At 44.6% G+C, this 11,945-nt stretch overlaps 3 protein-coding genes across 3 annotated transcripts; all 3 read left to right on the forward strand.

Moving 5' to 3' along the window:
* Positions 1-2,395: 2,395 nt before the first annotated feature.
* GGS22DRAFT_159449 (uncharacterized protein) lies at positions 2,396-3,125 on the forward strand. Its single transcript, XM_047960791.1, has one exon. It carries the CDS (start codon positions 2,498-2,500, stop codon positions 3,044-3,046), a length of 549 nt encoding a protein of 182 aa, XP_047819787.1. The 5' UTR covers positions 2,396-2,497; the 3' UTR covers positions 3,047-3,125.
* Positions 3,126-5,263: 2,138 nt separating this feature from the next.
* Positions 5,264-8,051, forward strand: GGS22DRAFT_179020 (amidophosphoribosyltransferase; the record flags this gene model as incomplete). The annotated part of the gene is made up of 14 exons (XM_047963641.1): positions 5,264-5,381; positions 5,435-5,484; positions 5,539-5,614; positions 5,737-5,786; positions 5,824-5,828; positions 5,978-6,008; positions 6,102-6,199; positions 6,272-6,342; positions 6,487-6,518; positions 6,572-6,878; positions 6,940-7,159; positions 7,225-7,439; positions 7,539-7,601; positions 7,666-8,051. 14 exons carry the CDS (start codon positions 5,264-5,266, stop codon positions 8,049-8,051), a joined length of 1,722 nt encoding a protein of 573 aa, XP_047819788.1.
* Positions 8,052-10,122: 2,071 nt separating this feature from the next.
* Positions 10,123-11,812, forward strand: GGS22DRAFT_199396 (DNA glycosylase; the record flags this gene model as incomplete). The annotated part of the gene is made up of 1 exon (XM_047966286.1): positions 10,123-11,812. The coding sequence occupies exon 1, from the start codon at positions 10,229-10,231 to the stop codon at positions 11,810-11,812; it is 1,584 nt and encodes a 527-aa protein (XP_047819789.1). The 5' UTR covers positions 10,123-10,228.
* Between the last annotated feature and the right edge of the window lie 133 nt (positions 11,813-11,945).

Raw genomic sequence — 11,945 nt, forward strand, 5'->3', positions numbered from 1 at the left:
TAAGAGTGTTGTAGACCTCCATTACTAGGTAGTATGAGGAAATATCAGACGGCGCCTGATAGGAGAGCATGGAAAAGATGAAAAATCAACTATAAAATCAAGATTCCTCATGTTTCTCTTACAGGTACGTAGAGGCACAGTCGACTAATGATTCCCTATAGCCCTAGGAGATATTCACATAGCTACTTGCTTGCCTTTTAGGTATGCATCCGTTGCTAAATGCCGACAATCCCTAGTAACTACCTACCTACTAGGTATTTATTAGTCAACTACATAAAGTAGCCCTATGTGATTCTCACAATTTTCCACATAGTCTAAACAACACCACAAATGCCAACCCCGCTGATTATTTCCGCCTAATATTCATGGGATCATAATCCAGCCTATCGTCACAGAGTAATGAAAAGGATTGGCATAGTGATAGTAGCTCGACAGTATGACCTATAGTTAGGGACAGAATCACATGAAACCTGCTAACTATCAGTGTCTACCTAGATATTTATCTAGGTAGGCGGTGTGTATAGACCTATCACTAATTAGGAGATCTCCGAGTGAGTATAGATGTATTCGAGACCCATCGCAGCCCCCTCAGTAAATTAACGCCAGGCTAATATCCATGAGGGTTATTGGTAATGTTCCTACCTATGTGAACCTCGAGAGTTCAACCTTACCAATATTCACCCCCTTTTTATCATGCTGTTTGACTTCATCATTATCTTCGTCGTTTCGCAAGAGGAAGCTGTACCTCAAAGTTTCTAGTATCATGATGTGATGTTTAGTTCGTTAGTTAATTGGCAGAAGAACTTACACCTGAGCAATAGCCCCCGGGGCACTCGAAGAAACAAGGGACACTCTTTCACCCAGTATGATCGCAGAGTTTATCTCCTTATAGACCGCTATACATTCTTCTCATTCATATAACCACTTATATTATCTATCTAGTCAGTTGTATCATCCTTCAAGTGTTGTTGATCCTGTCGGACGTCAGGGGATAGTCGCGAAGAAGTATTCAAGTCGCGGATAAAGCTATCCATCAATATTTATGTCGGCTAACTTCACCTAGGACATTATTAGATGATTGTATACCTTTATTTCAATAGAAAGTAGAAGCGGCCTGTATATAAAACCGGGATAGAATCGACCTCACCCAACAAACGTGGCATCGTGATGTGATGTATATCATCTATTTATCGACACACGCCCGATAAATAGCTTGGTCGACGACCGAGAATCAATCGTATATCCTTAACGTCGATCTCTCGTTGAATTTTAACCATTCTGTCCAATAAAGGGGAAACATTTAGAGCGAGACTCGAGATAGTTATATGATATGCAGGAACATCATAGAGCTAGGTTGCCGGAGTGCCGGAGATCTTACATATACCATGCATGATCATTTCGCCGATAGCGTCTGAATATATTCGAATTGAGATAATAATCGCGATGACATCGGTGGCGTTCCGAAATAGCATCATTCTCCTACCCCAGACGCAGGGACCGATGCGAACGATTGAGGGGCTACCATATCCCAATAAGTTTCACCACATCTCGACTTTGGTGACCTATGAGGGCGATAGTCTACCTACCTATAATATCCTAGGTTGATTTTAAAGGACCTAGAACTTATGTTTTAATGCCATTGTTTGTTAGGTTCTCAGGTGTGAGCGCCCATCTGGAGTCAATTTCATGTCTTGGCAATTTTTTCCGCAGTAGCACAAAACCACAATCCCAAGGAATAGAAAGGAGAGAAAACGAGAGATCAGCAGAATCGTTTCTATAAATATGGAAGAGAGCGTATGTTGGGCGCTCGAAAATATATCCTGATCATGTCTCTCTAAGGCACAGTACAGGGTAGTAGGGAGGCGGGGTTGTCAGGCATCTGCCAATCCCACAAGACGTTGGATATGCGAACAGTTAGGTAGGTATCACGTTAAAACTCCAAGCAGTTCCAAGGTTGTTATTTCAACTTCTTGACATTGATATTCTAGATACATCTCAACTATCGTAAGAGAATCAAGAATATATATATTTTTTAAAAAAATTACCATGGATGTGTTAATTATCATCATCTCAATGTGTGTACCCCTTTCATCACAAGTCTCCACTGAGCCCTCCCCTTTGAATGTTGAGAAAGGCAACAAGGCATAACTAACAACACCATAGTATTCTCCTTCTTGCGAGTCTAGCCTCCTTCATTCCCCAGTACCATCGTATAGTGTCTCGTGGCGACTATAATGGGATATCTCCTCTCTATGTCCTAATCAACCTCATCGTTGCCACGGAGCAGTTCGCCATTGATCTGCATTATATGGTAGACAATACCGATATAATGGACCTCATCGTGAAGACACCCCCAACGGTTCTTGACTGGCTTAACCTGGCTCAATTTTCCGTGGTTTTCTTTTGCCATCTAGTACTGTAGGTGTAACCACACTCACCCCCAATTGAGTCCGAAACGTTACACGATCTTGTCTAAGTGCTACCATTACGCCTGCTAATGTATTTTCTTAGCTTCGGGATGTACCTCTACTTCCCATCTTCGAAGCCCAGCCTGAAATACTGCATTGTCGCTACTTACGTTGCCTTCTTTCTTATATCAGTCGCTCCGGTCATACTCGAGTCTACCTTGGAATCTGACGGAACGTACGGTTATCGACAGCTTCTCTCCGCCGTATTCTTCGGCATACACACCATTTATATCAACCCTATAATCACTGCTCTTGCTGTAATTGCCGTGTTTCCCCAGCGACATGAGATCTTGTCACGCAGAGAGCCTGGGGCATTGAGCGTCATGGGCTTATTAGTGCAGGCGGTCGTATTCGCGGTGGTGGCTTGCGTCTGGCCAGTGCGTTTTACGATAGGATCGGAAGTCCGAGTTCCTATCAGTGCGTGGTATCAGCTTGTTGGCTGGGCTGCTGTAGACAACTTGATTTTCGCCATTGTCCAGGCGGTGTTGTTTTGGACTTCGCGGAAATTTAGGGTAGGAGATACTGCTGAGGAGATTGCCCCCGAAGAAACAACACCATTAATGGCTGAGCGAGTGTGAGAATGTCAGTATTCAAGGGAACCTAATATAGCATTAGATTATAAAAATATAAATGCATCGGTGCTATCTGATACAGTACCTACAAATCGCGCTGTATTGAGGATCACAACATCTGGTTCAACGTCGGTGACTCTGGCCTTTCCATTATTCATCATTAGGACACCAATCGAATTATTCTTGTGGCGCAATGAAGCCAGTCTAAAGACGGCATAGATGAGTCCAATGAGGACCTTTCACACGGAGGTCTGTTGGGTGGCAGTGTCAGGACAATTCCTTGTATCACTTTCCTCTGCACGTGTTCCTCGGCCTGCTCCATGTCGACAAAATTCTTCATCCCGTAATCTTGCCTCAGCGCCACCACCCAGCCATGCTGCACGTCATCCACACTCTCGACAACACCGTCGATAGATTCTTTTCATAGGCTCGAGCGTTGTCGTCTAAGAAGCAATGCGACGAAGTTATCTGCGAGACGCAGCCTGTTGATATTCACAAAGATGCCGTCACTAGCCGTTCTGAGCTGGGGTGGGTCAGCAACCTAAATGACTCACAGCCAGCAATATGCGAGATGAACAGGCTTCCTGGAGAAACCCATATTACCGCGCACGCCTCCCCTACGCACGATCAACGGCTCGAAACCGTGCATAGCCTGGTAAAGTTCGTTGAGACTACATCTTTATCTCTTCTCTTAATTGAGAATGACTTCTCTATGTGTAATCGCGGTAGAGGGATATACTAGGTGACTCGAACGCCTCGATGGATGCTATTCAGCGATCCTTACGCACAGCGATCTCAACGAGATGAACATCCTGGTTGATACCTATAGCGGCAATATTACAGACGTTGTCAACTGGCCTGATACGAGTATCGAGCCGCTCCAAGGTTTGGCTTCACCCTCTATGCGCTGGCGGACGCCCTCAGCAGCATGAACTTTAACGGATGGAAATGGGCAAAGCTTTGATCCCCACTTTGTGACTCCGAGATCCCGCCATTTAAAGCTTTATCGATAAAGATGTGGTGATTCGGGATTCAAAGTTCAAATCGGTTCAACCTATCAATTCAATTATGTCAAGGATGACCTGCCACGTGCGCGACCGGATCTTTCTTAGCGTAGCAGTGTAGTGATACTGTGGCAGTGGCAATCGCAACACTGGTTCGCTCTGTTCGTTCTGCTCGTTCCTTCCGACCAGGCCGGTGGGGGTACAGATCCCAGAACCCCGGGTGCAAAGGACGGTGATTTTTTGAGTTCGGAAAAAACTCTAGACCGTCACATCCAATCAATTTCGAGCGCCAAGTGCCCCTCCACTTTTTACTCCAACGTTAGTCGCAAATATTTCGAATTCTCTCAGATGGGACAAGAAAAAAAATTAGTAAATTTAATCATGATGCCGATTGCGCGCGTTTCTTGTAGCGCAGGTGCTTCCGCGCTCCCACTCGAAGGCAAATATTCGTATAATCAATTCAGTCAATTCAATTCTTGATATCGTCATATTTGTCAAATTATACGTTTATTCCAACTCCTTCAAGTACCATCCCACGTCCATCTTCGTCTACCTGCGTCCACCTCCCAGTAATCGCGCAAACTCACGGGCACTTGTTGCAGGCTTCGTACGATTTCCCCGCGATTCACTCGAACCGATCTCACTCGGCTCGACTCGATTCGATCCAACTTGCAGTAGCACCCCACGGCATCGAGATCAATAGAGAAGGTACGTTGGAATAGATTCCGTTCTCGTAGAATTTGGCGCAAATCGGGGACAACGGGTTGCTGCTTCCTAGCAGATAGGTCTGGTATAAGTTGATCCTGCGTAATTCAAGTCCTAGATCCTACTCGGCTATGGGATAGTAAGAATTAACGTTGGAAGCAATTGTACTCATAAGACCCGTGCCCCTGAGGATAGCCGTAAATATTGTTATGATGAGTATTTTTCTTTATAAATGTTCGACTGCCTAGCTACATGCTGCGGATAAATCCACTCTGAACAATATCTTTACCAATCGTCATATTTATCTCTCAGAACACAGCGTAACAGCACCGGGAAACCAACCATTGCGTCTAATTTATTGGTCTTGGTGTAACTTTGCGTATAAGAAAATATTTGGTGTTTTCCGGTGATCCGGTTGCTGTTGTGCTGTTGACTGAGATAATGGGGCTTCTTGTAGCTTCATCTTTGCTAACAAGACTTTCCTAGATCTTGCGATCCTGCCCGCTGAGCAACCATGTGTGGCGTCATTGGGTTGATCTTAGGCCATGTCGGGGATGACCCTGAGCACCCTTGCAAAGCTGCAGTTGCGCTTCACGAAGCTCTGTACTTCCTCCAACACAGAGGACAAGATGGTTAGTTAATACTTATGGCAGTAATTTGGGTCAAACAAACTGACAGTCATCAGCTTGTGGTATAGCAACTTGTGCTGCCGGAGGTCGCATATACCAGTGCAAGGTAAATCTATGTATCTATTACTTTTTAAAGGCTAGTATCTAATGTTAATATTAGGGCAATGGAATGGCCGCCAAAGTGTTTGCCGACGGCATGAGAATTCAAGATCTACCCGGCTCAATGGGCATTGGGCGTACGTTTTCTCTTCCTTTCCCTCGTCGCCATCTCTCTCGTTCAAAAATTTGAATGCAGAATTCTCCCAGTATCACTTTATTTCTACTACTATTCATTGAAAGCTGACGTTTGATGCATTAGACCTACGTTATCCGACTGCAGGCACATCATCAAATGCCGAGTCACAACCGGTTAGTGAAACTTACCCTCTTATAGTATTTTACATAGTTCTCGTGAACTATGCGATGTTATAAGATCTCCCATAAAAGCTAATATTATCATAGTACGTTGAGTCGCAATCATTGCATTTTGTTATTTACCCCTTTTTATGGAACAATCCTCACGGTTCCTAAGCCCTTGCCTAGATACTAACATAAAACAGGTTATACGTTAACAGTCCTTATGGAATATGTGTAAGCCCCGCCCGATCCCCTTCTTAGTTCTAATAACCATAAATGTAAATTTATTTGTAAGGCTTTGAAGAAATCGCTAATTAGACATCACAGCTTGCCCACAATGGCAATCTTATCAACGCTCCTGAATTACGTCGGTATCTCGACACTGTCGCTCACCGACATATCAATACGGACAGCGACAGTGAACTGTAAGTTGGCAACCGTACTCCGGAAGATTCATAAGGAAGGATTGAAACCAAGCAAAGCTAACAAAACTTCAGCATGCTCAATGTGTTTGCAAACGAGTTAAATGAGACAGGAAAGGCCAGAGTTAACACGGACGATATATTCAGTAAGCATTCCGAATATCAGACCCTTTTCTTCTTCGCCTAGATTTTCCGTCTTTGTCATCTTTTTCTCTATCCAGTCTATACAAAATATCTTATTCAAAGATAGAGCTATTTTCATCATTAAATATAATGCTAACAGATACTAGATTCTTTAGAGCGAATGTATGAACGATGTTCGGTTGGTTACATCTACTAGAGTGACGATATAATGATAGCTAACAACCGTATCAGGGCGGCTGGGCTTGTACTGCAATGATTGCTGGTTTCGGAGTTTTAGGCTTCAGAGATTCTTACGGTATTAGGCCCTTAGTACTCGGCGAGAGAGATTCCGATACTCTCCCCGGCGCAAAAGACTATATGCTTGCCTCTGAGTCCATTGCCTTACGACAACTTGGTTTTCGCAACATTCGGGACATTTTACCCGGCCAAGCTGTGTTCATACAAAAAGGCCGCGCACCCGTCTTTCATCAAGTTCAAACCCCGAAAATGTATTCACCTGACATATTTGAATACGTTTACTTTGCAAGGCCTGATACTGGTTAGTATTATATAGAGTTTACCCTTGCCAGGTGACACAAATTCTAACCTCACTTTTGCAGTCATGGATGGGATCAGCGTACATGCTTCTCGACAGAGAATGGGCTACAAGTTGGCCGATAAGATACGAGAGCTCCTAGGAGATGAAGGCATCAAAGATATTGATGCTGTTATTCCCATTCCCGAGACATCAAACACGTCAGCCGCAAGCGTCTCCGAACGATTAGGCTTGAAATTCTGCCAAGGTTTTGTCAAGAACAGATATGTGTTCAGGACGTTTATGTTTGTTAACCCTTATCTGTTCGAAAAGACTTGCTGATGCCGATAACTAACTTGGGTTACTACAGTATGCCTCAGCAGGGAGCTCGTCAAAAGGGCGTTAGGCGAAAGCTTAGCGCTATTCAGACCGAATTTGAAGGAAGATGTGTCTTGCTTGTTGATGACTCTATCGTTCGCGGTACTACAAGCAAGGAGATAGTTGCTATGGCACGTGAGGCCGGCGCGCGAAAAGTTATTTTCGCTAGCTGCGCCCCCCCTATCACAGCACCACACATCTACGGCAGTAAGTGATATGCCCTTCCCAAGATGATATTCTAGCTATTGATTACCATTCACCGACCCCTTTTCCAATTGTGGATGGTTTACTAATCAGATCCTATAGTTGATTTAGCCAGCCCCACAGAACTGATCGCTTCAGGCAAAGACCGCTTTGCTATCGCCAAGAGTAAGTGACCAGCTTTAAATAACAACCCTAATAGTGTCAGATAATTACTAACTTCAATACTAAGGCATTGATGCGGAGGAAGTGATCTACCAAGACCTCGACGACCTAAAGGCATCATGCGCAGAGCTCGCACCGCCAAACGGTCCTACTGAATTTGAGGTCGGCGTATTTTGTGGAAAGTATGTCACACCGGTACCCGAAGGGTATTTTGAGCATTTGAATGAATTGCGCGGCACGAAGCGGAAACATACCACGCATGCCCCAATCGCCAGTAGTGGCGCAACGATGGTAGTTGGTGGCAGCCAGACCGGTACTAACGGCTCGGCGCCGCATCTGTCGGCACATGAAGAGGAACATCCTTCGCCGGATCTCAAGAGAAATGGGGCTACTTCCCCTATTCGGGATGACATCAGTCTTCACAATATGGCTAGTGAACCCGAACGGCGTTGAAAGCTTACGTTCTTTATAGACGATCTATTGATTAGCTCGATAAGAAATATAGACGTCTAACGAAATCACACGCTCTTATTCGTGGTTTGCGTAGGTGGTTTACCTACCTCATTGCCATATGTTTCTGAATTTCCCAACGGAGGAGTGATGTCGTACAGACTCGTCTTCTTCGGCAAGTAGTACATTATCTAAACCAAGAATCATGCCTTACCTTCAGTCTTACCTACCCCTGTTTTGCTAAATCAATGTTCAATCTAGTAGCCATCATGTAACATTCTATCTACCTCCTGAATTTAACGTCAACAAGCAGAAACGCAAACCCGATACCTTCTGATACGAGAGAAATTCTGCTTAGGGAATTCATACCATAATAATACCAAAGTACTGATTACATCTCAATCTGGCCAACCCAAGAAGAAAATTACCTACATACCTAAATAATAATAAATAAAGGAGAGGTCATTTCTTATACGGACATCCACCTCACTCACCTACACATAGGAATTACTGCTCGACGACGGCCATGTTCCATTGCCTAATGAGATAAAGGCACTCGAAAACAAGAGTGTAAGAAACATCGCCTTGAATAGGGGCGGTATCTTATCCAGTACCTTTGTCGGTAGGCGTGTTAGGCAAGAACGTACCTGGATATTGCCCAGATGACCATCCGAACCCCTAAATACGTCATTATCCCGCGAATAGAGTTAGCGTCTAAGCATTAAGCGGTGGTTCCTGCTGATGCAAAGAAGTTCGTCCGATGTTCATCGCACTTGCAATCATCTATGGTTTGAAGTAGTCTTTGGTCTTGAGTTGAATGTTGTCCCGCCCTTCATGAACTTGCTCACTTCCAACTTTCTTCCTCACTTTCATACCTTATACATTCTCAAGTTTCGTTTCTCCCACCTCTGTATCACTCAATCGACTTTCTTCTTTCTCATATGTGTACTTTATGTGTTATGTGGTAGTTGACACTTGTCAAATACCGATCGTCAATTCAACCATTCGATTCAAGCTCACCCCTTTGAAGTAGCACATTCATCACGCAACTGAATCCCCCCCCAATCCTGCACTTAGAGCATCACTCTTGTCAATAATTGAGTACACACCGAGTTATCGCATCAGTTTATCACAGCAATCCCGAGGTTCTATTCTTCCTCGCATGCATCGGTACTGGACAGATTCATTCTGAACCCCACTGTCAGACGGCGGTCTCTGTAGGTACTGTAGGTGTCACTCATATCACATGCCCTAGTTTGCTAAAATTCATGTCGTCGATTGAATATACTCTTCTCAAAGACTACATTATGTCACAGTCTTGTCATCTACTAAGCGCATTCAATTAGTATTACTAGATTCGCCCGCGCCAACAGAGTACACTCTCGTTGATAGAATATACACATTGTCGCTAGTGAGTTCCCTCTCTCACAGTATCCCCTATTCGTATCAACCATATCGGAAGCTATCCACACATCCCATTACCTACATACTTACTAAAGAACTGCTCTTACCAAAGCCACCGATACCTCTTAGCGGTGCTCGGATGTTGACTTATCACCATCGTGGTTAATTACCTACCTTATACTTCCTCTAAGTCGGTCGAGACTTCTCGAGTCTCATTTATGGAATCGCCGCTTCCTTCAGTACTCTAACTACCACCATCTCGACCGAGTTATCGGTTTGCGATAAGGGAACCAGCATTCTTCATTTGACAAACTTCGGATCCGCTCCCAACTCAAAGTTTCGTTAATTACTTTGATGTCCAAACTACCTACCAAGGCGAACGCTAGACTTTTAATAGTTACAGGCGGTATACACCTTCAACTATAATTGCGCAGACCATTTGCCGTAAACGTCGTTTCATGTTATTGGTATTCTTTATATGTGAGTACGCGCCTATGGATACGTCTTGGTAAAGAATTAGATCGAGCAGATCTAGTACACCTACCCTAATTACAACCTCCTTATCGCGGCGCTTTACATGCTTGTATAACCCCCATCTACATATTTTATCCTCTATCTCCTTAATTGCCGAGACTAAAGATGTTATCTCATAAGCATACACTAATTAAATCCTAATGCCTTGCCTACTAGGTACCCTATTCTATGGCCCTCGCATATGTGGATTTGACGTAACGTATTTTAATCTAGCCCGTACCTAGTCGTAATATACCGACAAGATGCCGAGACGAAGTCGAAAGGGACCTCAGGCAAAGGATGCGGCCATGTTGCCGTTGCCTCACGGTTTAGGGGTTGTCTTAGGAGCTGGTGTAACCAAAACATCAGCTACTATTGAAAAGTCGCCTTTCTCTAATTTGCCATCCATCGCCGATTCACAACCTACGGTAGACTCAATCGCTAATGCCCATCCATTGCCTATTCCACAAACGTCATTCACCCCTGAGGTGCCGGTTGAAGCAATAGCGACAACAGCGGTGACTTCGGAAGAAGCTGGTGTTAAGAAAATTCAAACTCCAAGTTTGTTTAGACTTGAGACTGCCTCTGTCAATACGCCAATCAGCGGCGGCCGGCAATTACGACCAAGAAACCCAAAGGTGAATGTTCAAAAGTCTTTGGCGCAAGATACTCTATCCTTTTCCGTTACGAAGCTTCAACACGCCGATAGACAAGATTCTAAGAGCACAACACTGAAGCGAAAGGCTCAAACGGAGGGTATATCTGACGCTGGGAACCAAGATATACTCGAACCTAAAACTAAAAGAGCGAAGAGGATCGCTAGAAAGACAAAGGATAATCCTTATGGTTTGACGCCAGGTGTGAGTCCTTTCCCTACGTGGGTGCCGCCAACCGCGGAGCAGTGTGAAGAAGTTTTCGACTTGCTCAGAAAAACGCACAACACTGTTTTGACCCAATCACCAGAAGTTATACCTCCTCCTTCTCTAGAGGTAACTGGATGTGGGGAGGTTCCGTCTCTGCTCGATGGGCTACTTAGGACATATCTGAGCACTGCAGTAAGCATGGACAGCTCGAACAAGATGTTACAAAATGTAGCCGCAAAGTTCGGAGTATTGAATGGGGGAATTGGAAATGGAAGTGTGGACTGGAATAATGTTCGGCTACATAAGACGGAGGTGCTGTATGATGCCATTCGCAAAGGGGGTCTGGCAACTGAAAAGTCTAAGAACATTAAGACCATTCTCGACATGGTTTATGAGGAAAACGTCGAACGGCGTAAGGCATATCTCGAGGAAAGGAAGACCGGTGTGCATGCAAACGTATTCGCAGCGGCAGAAAAGACAGACGGACAGAAGGACTTTGAAGTACAGGCAGTGGAGCAGAATGTCCTTTCACTTGAACATCTCCGTGGCTTGCCAAGCGACGATGTCATGAAGCATCTGACCAAATACCCTGGTATTGGTGTTAAGACCTCAGCATGCGTTATCCTCTTTTGTCTTCAAATTCCATGCTTTGCTGTTGACACCCACGTTCACAGATTTGCGCGATGGCTAGGATGGGTGCCGGAGAAAACAAACGCCGATGATACATTCAGTCACTTGGATGTCAGATGCCCGGACCAGTTCAAGTACGGTCTGCATCAATTGTTTATCCAACACGGAAAACTGTGCGGGAAATGCAAGGCAAACACCGTTGAAGGGACAAAGGATTGGGCTGTTCTCGACGAATGTCCGCTAGAGAACCTGATTCGCCGATTCGGAAAACGGCAGTCAAAGCCGAAGGGAGGACAGGAAAAGAAGAAGCAAGAAGAGAAGATTAAGGAGGAGGAGGAAGATGATGAGAATTAAAGGAAAGGCGTAAAGGATCAGGAGAACGCCGAAGGTGACAAGTAAGCTACCGATTATGGCTGGTGGTAACTGCTCAGCTGCTTTAACTGCTTTTATGTGCAAGGAAGTGTAGATTACCTATTTAGGTAAGAGC

This window comes from Annulohypoxylon maeteangense, assembly GCF_022496945.1.
Source record: "Annulohypoxylon maeteangense strain CBS 123835 unplaced genomic scaffold GGS22scaffold_6, whole genome shotgun sequence".
Classification (NCBI taxonomy): Eukaryota; Fungi; Ascomycota; class Sordariomycetes; order Xylariales; family Hypoxylaceae; genus Annulohypoxylon; species Annulohypoxylon maeteangense.

What these genes read in the sequence shown, in the direction of transcription:
- GGS22DRAFT_159449 (XM_047960791.1), top strand. Translation starts at nt 2,498, where the DNA reads ATGTATTTTCTTAGCTTCGGGATGTACCTCTACTTCCCATCTTCGAAG.